Genomic DNA, 15,109 nt, shown 5'->3' with positions numbered 1-15,109 from the left:
TGTGGTAATCCCCCTTCCAGGATTGACCAGGGTTAATCACAATTAGCATTACTGTACACAGAATAGTAAACACTAAGTAAGATGTTGAAAATGTCCGGAAAGTGCATGACAGCAACGACGCCCCCAGCCTGTAAACTAGTCCAGAAAGTCTGACGGCCACGGCGCAGCTTCCCAACTCTGCCAGCTGGTAAATGCAGGGGTTGACATGCTTCAGGTCAGATGCTGGTCCGCTTACTCATCTCAAATCGTCCTTCTCCTTCGTATCAGCCAGGCAGGCAGTCGGAAAATGACAGGACAATACAGAATATGAGGTGGGCATCAATCATAAGCTTTGGAATAGAAGTGTGTCTTAAGCCTCAATTTAAAAACTTCCGTTGAGGTTGCAGATCTTCTCTCCGGAGGCAGGGCGTTCCATAACACCGGGGCCCGGATGGAGAACCGAGTCACTATGGGTGATATTACATTTGTCAAGGTTCAGGGTAGTGTTTGAAAACAACTGATGACAGTAAGCTGGACCAAAAATCAACATTTCAGTTTTTTCTGGGTTCAGGCATAAAAAATTAAGTGACATCCATCTTTGAATCTCAGTAAGGCAAGCCTCCAGATTTCTACAACTTAAATGTCCAGTTGTTTCCAGTGGCACATACAGTTGAGTGTCATCTGCATAGCAATGGAAACTAATATTATACTTGCGGATAATGTCACCAAGCGGGATCATATAAATACTAAAAAGAAGGGGGCCAAGTACAGAGCCTTGAAGAACACCACAGGGGACATTAGATTGTTTAGAAGTCAGATTGCCATAGTTAACACATTGCATTCTGTCTGACAGGTAGGACCTAAACCACGACAGTACAGTTCCAGAGATACCAATGCGTTCTAGACAAACCAGTAATATGTTGTGGTCGACAGTATCAAAAGCAGCGCTGAGATCCAGCAGCAGTAACATTGATGAGGCACCGGAATCTATTGCTAAAAGGAGATCATTGGTTACTTTAGCCAGGGCTGTCTCAGTATAGTGATATGCCCTAAATGCTGACTGGACAGTTTCAAAGAGGTTATTTTCTGACATGAAGTCATTTAGCTGCTGTGCAATGACCTTTTCAAGTAATTTTGCAAAAAATGGCAGATTTGACACTGGCCTATAATTACCAAGGCTTTCTGGGTCAAGGTTGGGTCGCTTAAGCGTGGGTTTAATGACGGCAGACTTGAAGGCTACAGGAACAATACCCGAGGATAGCGACATATTTATAATATTTAAAACTGATGGTCCTAAGATCCCAAACGGATCCTTCACCAGTGAAGCTGGAAACGGATCGAGCAGGCATGTAGTTTGTTTGGCCCTACTGACCATCTCTGTTAGATTATCAAGGGACAAATCATTGAAACTGGAGAATGTAAATAAGTTGCTGTTCATCCATGCAAATTAGGTGCAAGTCTGTTTTGAGTCTAGTATCAAAGTAAAATCTGTACTCCTTCAGGTTAGGTGACATTTGAAGAGGACACATTCTCGAACATGGCTAAATCCACTTTGCATTTATTGATGTAGAACTCTTTAACTATGCCTTTAAAAAATGAATTAAGTATGCATTACTTATTAAGACGATGTTGGTTTAAGATCATCGGATGGTGTAATTGTAACCTGTGCAGTCCCTTTGAAACATCTTGTGATTAAGGGCTATACAAATAAATGTGAGTTGACTTAACAAGATTTTACCTTTTCTACCTTCAGGACAAGGGTTACAATGTGTAAACATGCATGCTAGTGGAAATTTTACTATTTCGGTCGCACCATACCTATTGTTTTTTTAATTTGATGTCGTATCTTTTAAACAGAATTGTTTCCCTGAAAGGACATTCATTAAAAATCCTATGATGTTATCGTCTGTGTAGTTCAACAGTTGTTCTGTGGGAAATTAAAACCTGTCAAATCTGTCAACAATTGTTACGGATAAAAACGTTGTCATTGGCCCAGGACGGTGCTTCAAACTGAATAAACAAGGCCACATGCTCACAGGCATGCTTCTGCAGACATGGTAACTCGGGTTTGTTTTTGTACAGTGTATCCAAGGAGATTTGCTAAGCTCTTTTGAAAGCTGGCTATGTCCTTTGGGTTCTCTGTACCCGGTAGCTGTTCTAATGAGCACATATCCTGTGGACAAACAAACGCCAAAGCTCTCAACAGATTGTTTGAGACTGTTCTCGTGTTTCTACATACATAGTGTAATACCAAAAGTCCTTCAGCATCCTCATGAATTTCTCTATGTTTGAGTGCTGCTGGTTTTATTATAACATTTTAAGTTTCCTAAAGGGATCAGACATGCATTTTAACAATTTGTTTAAGCGAATGAATAACTCATGGACACGGTATAGTATTTGCAGAATTTGTGTCTTTCTAGTCGAAGATAATTGTGTTTGTATCTAGTCACAATTTTTTTCCAAATTTTGTCAACATTGTTCATCCCTCGCTTGTGGTTGTAGTTCTTACAAATTATGTATTGCTTTTTGAGAATGGCGCACAGCCATTCTAGTTTACTTGTGTAATTACTTTCAATAACGAATTCCTCATTTAAAAAATATATATTGATATATCCCCCCGTTGAAAGATTGAGTCCTAATGCATTCCGATGCATTTACAACCATTTAATTAAAAATAGATTTTCCAGCTTAAATCTGTTTTTGCAGCACCATGCTTTTGATTTTCTTTGCTAATATCTCAGTTTTGCAGCCATTAAGGTTTCCAATTTTTATTGATCCTTTAGATTATAGAGTATATTTATTATTGTACAATTAGCATCTAGGTATGTATATCCTTGTTGCACACTGCCAATTAATAGTTAATGTTTGTCAGCATGCTGTGCCTCTATTGATGTTGTTGACTTTTAGTTAATTATGGTGTGCATCTGTGGTGCTCAAATGTCCTCATATTACCCTGTAATCATGGCACGATGGGTGGAAGGTGTGTGTTGTGGGTGGAGTTGGGACGGAGCCTGCGGCAGAAATCACCTGTTGGGTCACTGCCGTTTGTTTCTGCAGCCCGCTCTAACACGCCACTTATAACCTCAAATGTGCTCTTAACCACCATTGACGCACATGGAGCATAATTGTTGTTTTTTTGGGGTCTTCAATTCGTGTATTGCATGTCTAGCTTTGCCATTATTGAAGAATCACATTTAAATCCTGCTATAAATGTGATCTTAAAATTTCTTCAGGAATGTAAAGGCTTTATTATGACAATTGAATGTCTCACCCTGACGAACAAGCGTTCTTGGCCTTGAACAGAAGCCCTTACACTTATTATACTTAAGGTAACATTGTTTATTATTTAGCGCCTTCTAGTGGTTAAAAAAACAAAACTATAATTCATTAAAAACATTTTATAAGTTGATTTGAAAATAGGCAAAAATACATGAACTGTCATATCACGGGTTACGGATTCCTTAACCACGTAGTTCGTATGGGCACCAATTCCCAACCCTCTCCGGGCCAGTTTTTCGGGGTAGGGGTTTGCTCCCCCACAACAATGAGAAAAAAACAATGTTAATATTTTTTATTACCTTTGCACTAAAGACAAACAAAAGTCTACTTGAGTCTTAATATATTATTTTACATTTTTTAAAAAAGGGAAATAGCGTCATTGTGTCGGACCTGGTGACGTCACTTGTTGTCAGGCGTAATGGACCCGACTTGGGTTGAATCTGATATAATGTTGTTTTATGGAGGTAATAAATGTTTTATTACATATTCTGTTCAAAGTGAGCGTGATGAAAATAATCAAACTAGCCAGGACAATGTAGAATCTTCTGCTTTGTCTATTGCACCATTAGTCCACTGATACAGATGATAGCTCTACCCAATATAAACACAATCCCAAGAACCTTTTGAGTGCACAATATTTTGAAGTATAATTTGAACGTGCATTTTCAAAATACTCGTAGGTTGAGAATTTTGTATTTACAACTACTTTAGAAATCCCAATTTTTCTGTGTTTGTATGTGACTTATAGGCTCTGAAACAACTGAAATGATTTTCGGGAAAATTTACAGTTTTGCTTTTGGCCACTGCAAGTGTCTTTGGCTAGGTTTCGGGTCTGGGCACCCCCAGTAGTTACCAAAAAATCTAGAAACAATTGCTTTCATGGGGTCGCTAACATCCTCTGGCGACAAAATTGGGTACTGCAGCACCTGACCACTCCAAGCAGCCAAATCTATTCTCCTATTGGTCGGGCATTGCCTGGCTGTTTTTTTTTTTGTTTGTTTGTTTTTGTTTTTGTTTTTTTTGTAATTATTAGTTTTTGCATTTTTGCTAGATTAGGCTGGATAGATTTAGATAACATGAGGCCCAACTAGAGGGACGTTTTGTTTTATTAGATTTTGCGTTTTGCTATTTCAGATCAAGTTTAAATTAGATAGATTTAGAAACATGAGGCTCACCTAGAGGCACCTGAATTGATTTTCTGCCATCATGCTGCTCCCCAAAGCGAAACAAAAACCTGGCAAAAGGCTATGCAAAAAAAAGGTAAGAACATGGTGCTGTTTGGTCACTTTAAATGTCCGTAGTTTGTATTCTTCCCCGTGCTTTTTATGACTCATTTTTAGTTTATAGCGCTACACAATACACTGACATATTGTGGTCAAATCTTAAACAGTGTCCCTTTAAATGTTTGTGACATTGCACGTGGTGATTTAGCACTAATTCACGAACACGGTTGGTTTGGTATATTTTGAAGTTGATTTAAATGTAAATGGTCAACATTGAAATATTTGTTTTGCTAAAAATGACTGTTATCATTTCTGAATGTCATTCTTTTAAAAAAAACACTCCAAAAAAGGAGGTTGTCGTTTCACTCTCATGACTGTATTTCTAATCCTATGTCTTTTTTTTTTTGGAAAGCATAGAAATGCACCGTAAAAATACGGTTGCAAACAAGCACTTTGAAGAATTAACTGCCTGCCATATTCAGTTTGTTTATTACCGACGCCAAGTCTGGAACCTATGGCTTTTTTCATGAGTACACAAATGCTACTTTTGCAAAATCTTCCATTGCGCTCCAAGTCTGGTAAATTCAATGTCGATATTAGTGCGTACATAGCCAAATTACTCTAATCACGTTCTAGGTTCTGTTCAGTATATAAAAGGGCACAGTCACAACAACAGACCCAGATCTGGATATTCATTACTAAAGAATCCTTTGTGGAAGAAACTCATTAATGAAATGTGTGTTTACTTTTAAGACACTTTATGATAAAAATCCACAAAACAAACTGTAATTACCCACAAACGCAAGCCAAGCACACAGAACAATGTGATTGGGTGGGCTGAGCTAAGCCACACAGCACACTCCCCTCTCTTTCACTGCGCTGAAGGGAAATACATCTCTATACTTTTCGTTTGCTGTTTTTTGTGACATATTTTACTTTACTTTGTTTTGAAATCATTATTTACAAAAAAAATGAAGTTCAAAATGAGCCTCAATGATCTTAAGTAACTTTGGGAGGGAGACAAGTTTAAAGTGGTGTATTTGTTAGTATGGGACACAGGCTCCGTCATTATTGATTTTTCATGTCTAATCTTACGTCATGCAGAGAGATAAAATGCGCTAAAAAATGGGCTTTTTTTCTGGAGAGCGAGTTTGGGAGTTTTGCTGATTTTTTTCTTATATGATGTTGCTCTCTCTAAAAACAAATATTTTGCTATTATGGCTCTCCGGGTCACAAAGGTTCCCAACCCCTTGGCTACGCTGTCATAATTGCATGGATTTCACTGATGTAAATGTATGTTTGGTGTTACAGGTATATAACTGCGTTGACTGACTCCGATGAAGGGGAACAAAGTGATGATGAAGAGTGGGATGGACGGCAGGAGACATCAAACAAGTTGACTTGTCTAATTGAGAGGATTGACTCATTGCATCAAGGCACGGACGCTGACAAAAGAGAAAGTCTGAACATCCTTACTACACAACGAGAGGAGGTCTGTTAAATTAGCTCTAAATGGCCCTCTCTTCCATCTTGAATGTTTTAACTCAGATAAAATTAATCTGAAGTTTGGACAGAACTCAACATTTCTTTGGCGTCTAATCAGAGCACATTGTGACGTTCACGACATCAGTCCCACGCTTGAAGAAAAGAAGGCACATGCAGAAACTGGTAATCTTAACTTGTGTTTTTTGAGTTTTCAAAAATATGCAGATGAATTAAATGAAATGCAGCCGTCAATCCAATCCCTACAATTTCCACGAGGCAAAATGTTTGCAATTTTCCAGTCTTTGGTGCCTGGAGTGTTGCAGTATATGTTTTGTTTTCTTTCTCCAACACCTGAATTATATCATCAGAGACTTAACATACTCAGCAGAAAATATAGATTATTAGTTGTGCATTTTAATCAAGTCAGGTCACCTTTTCTTTTTTTTATTAGCAACTGTGAGTAAAAGGGCTTTAAAAAGAGGAAAGAAACAAATGAAACATTCAGATCCTTAGAGTACCAGTATTCCCCAAACCCGCACCTATGCTATCCTCGTTTTAGGTTACAATATTATCATTCATCAGTAGATGGCAGTTTCTTTGCCCAATAGTGGGTGAGGTTGGGTGGATCCCTTAACCACTAGGGTCGTAGGTGCACCGTTTCCTATGATGTGTCTTGGGCAAGTACAGCATGGCGCCCATCCCTCTCCAGGCCAAGTAAAATATTTTCTACATAATTGGGACGAATGTAATACACACATATTACGTGAATAGAATCGAAATGTTCACGAGGTTGATGTTTGTAAAAAAAAAGATCAAGTTGATTTCTTGTTGACTTTCTATTTACCAGTTTTGAGCCCTACTAAAAATTCTCATTTTTATGCGTCAAAACTCTTGAATGTTTGATTTTCTGTATTTATTTATTTAGATATTATTGATTTAATTTGTTTTTGTTGCAGGTTGTTTATATTAATTCACTAAGGAATGTAATTTAAATGAAATACTGGATGTTAAAATTAAAAGGTTATTTTTGCATATTTAAATGATATATTTTTACAGGCATCTGCTTTTTAAGCATTTTCTTCTATGAAGCACCCAGTAGCGCAAATTAAAATAGGTATTTTCGTTCGTCATCCATAATGCTGTAAATCCCTTTGAATCTCCAACCATTTTTTAATGTGTTGTGTTTTTGTCAATTTTGTAGTTATACTTAGTGACACCATTACTCTATTGCTTTGGCATTGTTGTAGAATTTGAGGGTTTTATTATGATAATTGACTTTTATTTATTTTAACTTTGCTGTCATAGGAAAAAAGGTTGGTGAGGATGCTGTGGTGTTGAACCCTAAATGTGCGGAAAGTCATCAGTGGTATGTCATATTTGTTTCTTTCCTTCTTTCCATTTTATGTGTTCTACATGCCTACAGTAGTGGAGGCATTATGGCCCAAAAATAAAATCTCACTTTTTTCCACCCCAGTTGTCTGCAGCCTTACAATTTTAGGCAACTAAACAAGAATTTGTCTTGACCAAGTTTCAATAATGAAAAAAACCGTTAGTGTCACCAGACAACAAAGACTGATTTTGGTTTTTACACAAACTTAACGGGTTATGCAAATTTATTATAATAATAAAAATCATAATAACTCTCAGTAATTTTCCTCTGCAGAAAGTGATTGATATTTTGAAAGATTAAGAAATTTACAAATTGTCCATTTTTATAGTGACAAATGAATGAGTTTAATTTGATTTATTTCCCTGGGCTGCAATAGGCCAGTTAAAGAACACAAAACAATTCTCATTAGAAACTACTTGATGGCAAATATTGAACCATATACAGTTCGTTTTTACAAGCATACTTTTTATTCCTAAGAGCGTATTGCTGTATTGAATGACATGTCAACCAGGAGCCATCCCTATTCAAATAATGATGTTTTTGTCATATTTGTAAATCTATGTGAACACTTGATATGATACCTCTCACTTCTAACCTAACAGACACTTTGAAGATGTAAATTATTTTGTTTTGTTTACATAGCGTGGCTCTCTGGTCTTTTGTGCGATTCTTTTTTTAAATTTCTTTGTGCACCTCCCTGGTTGCTTGTGAAATCCCCCTCACTTGTTATATGTGTGGTAGAATGGTCTTCATAGCACTAGAAATGTTGTCAATGTTTGTGCAAGCCTCATTGGTACATTCCTCACCTGAAATGATGCTCTTGTCAAAACTTGACTTCCGAGGACATGCAGAAGCTACATCTCAAATGGAATAAATAAACCCTTTAGTTTTACAATGTTTAAACCAACTTGAAAACTTGAAAAGCATACTGATCCCCACTCTCTTTAAATTGACTATCAGTGTTTCATATGACACAAGGTCTATTGATCCTTAATATTCTGTTATTGCCAATAGTTTCTTTTAACAAAGTCCAAAATGTATTTTTTCATTATATTAGCGGATATGTAGCGTGACTGATGGTAGATAATTATATTGTTCATTCACGTATTAAGAGTGTTCTCATGGCAAACACCTTAACTGGATCTAATGGTTGTCAGAATCCAATTAGCATCAAATCACTCATGTGTTTTAACACTTAAAGAAAAGAACACACTGTTTGTTTAGTTAATAGAAAGAAACTGCTTTTCCAAAGCTTACTTTCTAATCCTGCGCACACTTAATGGAATTTGCAAGAACCTTAAACCGAGCAGAAACGCCATCCGAGATCATTTGTTACAAAGTACAATGTGATGGGGAAAGCAATGACTGGGAACGGTACCAGGAAGTTTATGTCTGAGATAACTGTTTACAAAGTTTACCGATGCCGTGAGAAAACCCGTCACATGTTTTCTTTTGTACCGCCAAGCTTGTCAAAATTTGGCAGACGTTGTTTTAAAATACTGCCGTTCAGTTTCTGCTCTGTCACTGAAACTGCTACGGAGCATTCCTAGGACTTTGATGTAAGCGGGTGGAACATTGCCTTGCCAACTAACCTATTTTCATTTACCGTATTTTCTGCACTATATAGCACACTGGCTAACAAATGTCTCTTGTGATATGTTTTTTTATGTAAGGCACACCAGACTGTGTATGGAATTAAAACTACAGTAAGGGTTAGGGTTGCACAAAAATAAATGTGTATGGTATTTGCGCATTGATTGATCAGTCAAAATAACTGCCAATACTGATTACAACATTTATTGCCACGTAATTCAAACCTGGATTGTGGCAGGGATATTGCTGTATTTTATCTACTAGACCACTAAGAAAACAGACAACACATGAAAAAAGTCATTGGGTTTTATCTCATCATCACACTATTTTTGTCACCCTGAAAGATGTAAATAAACTTAAAAAAAAAGCATGATGAGTGATACAACTCTTTGGTGTATCTAATGATGAATCAAACTTTATAAGATAAATCCATTGTAAATTTTATGTTCGTATAATGTTATTGGTTTACGTTGTCTATAAATGATTTTAATCACGGGCATACATAATTAATGTTTGTCACTGACAATTCTTAGTTTGAGCTAAGGAAAAGGGAAACAGTTTTATACCAATGTTTAATCACTTTCTATTCTCTATTATCTCTGTTTTCTAACATTTGTATCTATTTGTTGGGGTGTTGGATCCCTTAACCACTAGTGTCGTAGGGGCACCATTTTCTGTGGTGTGTCTTGGGCAAATACAGCCTGTAGAGCAGTGACTAAAATAGTGTTAGAATGAGCTAAAAGACCCAATCTCTTTTCATACTCCATTTAAAGGGTTTGTATGGATGCTTGAAATCCTTGAAAATACTTGTTGTGTTTTCAAGGATTGAAAAGTGCTCTGATTTTGGGTGAAGTGCTTGTAAATGCTTAAAATGGATGTTTTTCAACAAGACTTATTTAAAATGATGCTCACACTGCTCTCTCTTGGCTTCACTTTGTCATTGAATATCTTTTTCCCTTGTGATTAATGGTAGCTGGCATCAGTTTGTATGGCATTGTCTTATTAGGCGCCATCATCCCCTACGGGCGACACCCAGGAGTACAAATGCCTGCTACAATAAAACAAGGCACTATGAAATGTGTATTCATGCAAGGATTACTTATCAATAATGTATAATCATTATGAGCCCTTCAAATGTTAGTTTCATGACACCATTTTACAGTCAAAATTCAAAATGTCAAACTCCCATGTAATATAATAAGTTTGGTTTGATCATATTTAAAACAAGGGCCTACTTCCCTTACAATCTCAAAGGTACAATACAAAGCTAGACATCTTTTTTGGATTCCATCCAGAAATTCACTTTGAAACGTCATACAGTAAATCTAGTTGTGGTTAGACAAACCCTGTTTAGGTCAAACCAGTTGACACGTCCCTTTTTTAATGTGTTGAATTACTGTCTATGATCTATAAATATCTGCAATTAAATTTCTCCATTCACAGATTCAATTACTCATTCATTTAAGTGACCTTATTTTATTTTATTTGAGCTCCCTGTTGAGAAATTGATAAAGATGTTAAATTTAAACGACACAATACAATAGTTTCTAATTATTTAGGCTTAATATTATAGTCTTTAGCTGTGGGGGAAGCAAATCTGAATGCTCGTTTCCCTAGTTCAGTTCAAACACAAGGTGCTTTCCTAGATGGAGAATGTGACAGGCTCATAAGGTATACATTTCCTAGTATTATTAAACATAGTCATTAAACATGATGGAGCTATGCCGAATAAGAAGGGCCTTATAAATCAGACAGTTTGTATAAGTATAAACCTTAAGGCACTGTCATAAAGACTGAAGACATTTTAGCATACCTTGAATCCCCATTGTCAATAAAAGGCAAAAAAGGTGCAGAATGTTTTAACTAAGTAGTTAATGGGCCCCAAGTGAAAAGCAAAATTTGCTGGGTAAATAGAACCCTAGGTTTTGAGACTAAACACACTTATATTCTATAGCTAATGAGTGACCTATATTTCATGTTGACAATGTCTGTGTATAGTTTGCTGATGCTAGAAAAAACAAAACTCACTAACCCGGAAAAAATGAGCATTCTTAGAAAATCAAGAGCTTGCAATAGAGCTTGGAGTAAACACCGGATAATTCATTGAATTTGTCAGTTTTAAATTTCATATTTTGATAATCGGGCAGCTGTGTGGTTAGCACAATGAAGTGAAAATACTGTAAGAACGAATTAAAGCAAACGCACTTTTACATTGCACCGAATAACTTTTGGCCAGTCTCTAAATATTTTAGTCTATTTATATCTTCACTGTCATTTTTTTGATACGGGTTCACCCTGTGGAGTGCAATGTCTAATATCAATGCATGTAGTCTTTCACTTAGTTGTTATAAATGACAATGAAGACAATTCAATTCAATAAATAAAGATATTAAATTTTAATTCAGAGTTTACAACTAAATACATGCTAATGATTATGACAATATATAAATATATTTGAAAATTAATAAATGCACAAATAAATTCACGGATACATTTTTCTTAAATGTAAAAATGCATTTAAAAATAAACACAAACACATAAATCCAATTAAATATCAGTCCCAAAAGGGGTAGTCTTAAGTTACTACTCTTTGAAGAGTTTCACACTTTAATCATCTGAAAGAAAGCCTCGTTATCATCATCAATCTCATCATCCAAGGAATACTTATTGGAGCCGCTGTATTTTTATTTGGAGTTCTCAGAGGGCTGATAGGTGGGATGCGTTTAAACCTTTAAGCCTCCTTTCTAAATTTCATAATCCAATGATCTCACCAGGCACATTCACACCATGCTGTGATGGTACAAAGACTGTTGGATTAGCAAGGACGCCTGTGGCTAGTCAGAATAGGACACAAAGAGGGTTGCTTTAACCTTTGCAAGGATTTATTTCAAGCATGAGATTCTGTTGCCCTGCTACTGTCACCATGGCAAGATAGGGCTTAGCCCACAGAAACCCCCTGTGTGATATTTTGATTAGACACCTCATTGGATGGAGTCTCATGCAGGTTGCTTTTAAATTCCCCCAGTTCCTATTCTTGTTTTGTTAATGCTTTAACCAAGTAAGCTTAGCAAGTCATCTACTGGAACACAGTCTTTTTAAAAACAGTATCATTCTATGCTGAATTAGGGCAGCGCTCACTAATCATCAGTCCATTTTTCACGTTAGTGATTCACATTGTAATTATGATGCAAACAAGAGTGTGATACTCGGTCACCTGAACTATATCACTGCCAGGACAAAATACACTCCACGATTGTGTCATTTTCCCCCAGATTTGAACAAAATGAATAAAATATTTGCATTCCAGTGTTTCCCATAGAATTCGGTGAGAGCTTAGGGGGTGGATATTCTCGTGGGGCAGAGGGCACGGTCCCCTAGAGAAAAAGGTTGTACATTTTAAATTCAAACTCATCAATCAGGTGCATTAAAGCTAACTCAAGAAGCTAGATCTATGATTATCTGTGCCCTGGTAAACTATTCAATCATAAATACATACAAGTTATGAAAGGCATTGACAAGCATAAGATAATGAGCAAACAAGTGACACCCACAAACCATGGCAAACGAGACGTCACTTAATTGGACTAAAAATAAATAGTGTTGTTCTGTTGCTGTACTATTTTACGGTATCAGGCGATTAAACAGATCTAATCACTGATAGTTTAAAATCTTATTGAATGTAATACTTGTATCTGTGATTTAGTAAATTACGGTATTAAATATTAGTACCACTCCTTTTCCCGATTATTATTAATTAGTAGCCCACTTGAAACAGTCAAATCAGCCAGCGTTTACAAGACTGTATTATAATGCTTGTTTACAATAAATTCAGTTTATTTTTTGTTTATTTTAATATTAAAGTAACTGTCAGAATGGTACTTTTCAGGTATGCCATCATGTGTGGAATTATGGCGGAATATGACAGCGTGCAGAACAAGATCAAGAATGGCTACATTTTTAAGGTACGTTCTCCGCACGCTGATGTTGGTGCTGTTGTTGAATCACTCGAGGCGCGTAAGGATAATCCTCAGTAGCGCTAGACTCGCATGTGGTAGGCTTTTTACTTCACCAAAGGAGAATCGTAATTGGCGTTGGTAACTTTATCCCTTAAATTTTTTATGGTTTAATAAAATATGTCTTGGCTCCAACAAGTTTGAGAAACTCTGTAGGGTTCCGGGCCCTGTGATTGGCGGGGGTCCAGTCCAGAGTCTCCCCTGCCCACTGTCAGATGTCAGCTGCAATGGAAGATGAATGAATCTACAGTTTGGAGCTACTTTCAAAGTATGATTCTTGCAAAATCCAGCAGCCATTTCACAATTAGAATCTTAAGTTAAAATGTTAAAATCGCCTTGAATTTGACAAAACCAGGGGAACCTACTTTGTCGGGATGTTTAGGTAAAAATGAAATGACATGTTTAGGTACTTAATTAAAATAATCTGAAATTTTCTTCAAAAAAAAAATTAAATATGGTACTTGTATCTGTTCTTGGTATCTGCATTAGGTGGATTACAGACCTTTTTGAAGGTATTGTTACTCTGCAAGTGGCATCTCTATGACAACAAATTATGATAGCAGGAAAGTGTGCCTCTGTATCAGTGCTTCTCAAATATGTTTGTCATGTCCCCTATCTCCTCCCGTGTCCTTGCTACGCCCTCTGTCCCTCAAATCAGTTAAGTTGGTCGGGCTCGGGCTGATTTGGATTTTAATTGACCCTTTACAAATGTGACCATAACCACGTGAAGGAAAGTGCTGATGATGGACGGCAGTAAATCATGGTAAACAGTAGTCCTCATGAGTGAGGCTATTTAACAGTAGACAAGAAAAAAGATATACTTTTTAACAGCAAATATTGTGCAGCTGTCGGATGAGGTGGGTCATCTCGTTGGAAAGCACAGAGAGCAGTATCTATTCTTCCTCCTGACATATTCACAGATCTAACCATTTCATCCAGTCTGCCTGACTTTGGTCAACACAATCTGTACCACTTTATTGTAAATGGAGTATCCCCATAAACCTGTAATCATCTAAAAGCTTATAAAAGTCGGGATGCTTATCATTTCTTCGTAGCTGGTTTGGTTATCTGAACAGGTTGCTGTGCTGACAGGGGGAGATATCTCATAATGGCAAAGGTAAGACACTAACATTACCTGTGTCTGCTAATATGTTTAATACAGGGAACCATCAAATCTTAAATCGACTGTAACCGAACCCTGCTCAAATTGTTTTTTATTTATGGTAATTTAGGCAAATGTGTTTAGCTACAGTTGCACTGACTTACCTATTGAGCATATTTGACATGACTTATACCTACTTAACAAAAAATTGCTTCGTATTACTAAAAGGTATCTTGTAAAAAAATGCTCGCTGAGTTCTATGAGGGCTGCCAGTCCCTCCAATTGATTACAAATATCTATCGCTATCTGTTGTTTTTGTCAAAAGATGTGGTGCTGTTGGCTTCTTTAGGCCGTGATCTTCAGCTCTCACTGGAGCGATTCGCAGCTGAGATGAAGGTCAGCACTTCCAAGTCCGGGACCATGGTACTCCAGGAAAGGGTGGCATGCTCCTTCTGGGTTGGGAATGAGATCTTGGCCCCAGTGGAGAAGATTTAGTATCTCGGGGTCTTGTCCACGGGTGAGCATAAGGTGGATCGAGAGATTGACAGACAGATCGGTGCATCGTCTGCTGTCATGCGGATGCTGTACCGTAAAGAGGGAGCTGAGGCAAAAGGCTAAGCTCTCGATTTACCAGTCAATCTACGTTCCTACCCTTACTATGGCCATGAACTGTGGGTTATAACCGAAAGAACACGATCCCGGATCAATATGGCGGCGCCCCTGTTCGGCTGCGGCTACATCAGCTCGCTACAGTTTTTTACACTTCTGCCATAAGACCCAGTCTTCGACTCAGTTTTGACGGCGCACAAAGTCGGCTCAAACTGCAGATTAATATACGATCGCAGTTTTTTTTGCTGGATATGCGATCATTCAGACATCGCGCTCGGTGCTACGACCACTCGGGAGTGTTTATTAGCCACGGACTGCTATGTCAAAAAGACCCAGCGGCCTACAAAGCAGCGAAGCAGAGTGGCATGAGAGTGGCATGACCGGACGAGGAAGCAAGGTTGTCGGGCCGGGCTAACCCATAGGTTAAAGGCTAAAC

General features: G+C 37.4%; 1 protein-coding gene across 7 annotated transcripts in view; it reads left to right on the top strand.

The window, feature by feature from the left end:
- The window catches only part of rmdn2 (regulator of microtubule dynamics 2), a 56,822-nt gene that overhangs the window by 30,734 nt on the left and 10,979 nt on the right, over window positions 1-15,109 (top strand). For all 7 annotated transcript variants that reach the window (XM_088350939.1, XM_088350941.1, XM_088350943.1 and 4 more), the window contains 4 exons: window positions 5,793-5,973; window positions 6,047-6,149; window positions 7,272-7,332; window positions 12,836-12,911. In XM_088350939.1, the coding sequence (XP_088207065.1) occupies window positions 5,793-5,973; window positions 6,047-6,149; window positions 7,272-7,332; window positions 12,836-12,911 (421 nt within the window). The remainder of the gene's footprint in view (window positions 1-5,792; window positions 5,974-6,046; window positions 6,150-7,271; window positions 7,333-12,835; window positions 12,912-15,109) is intronic.

The sequence above is a fragment of the Urocampus carinirostris genome, chromosome 13 (genome assembly GCF_059441175.1).
Source record: "Urocampus carinirostris isolate Australia breed hairy pipefish chromosome 13, RoL_Ucar_1.0, whole genome shotgun sequence".
Taxonomy (NCBI): Eukaryota; Metazoa; Chordata; class Actinopteri; order Syngnathiformes; family Syngnathidae; genus Urocampus; species Urocampus carinirostris.
This window is presented reverse-complemented; position numbering and strand designations above follow the sequence as displayed.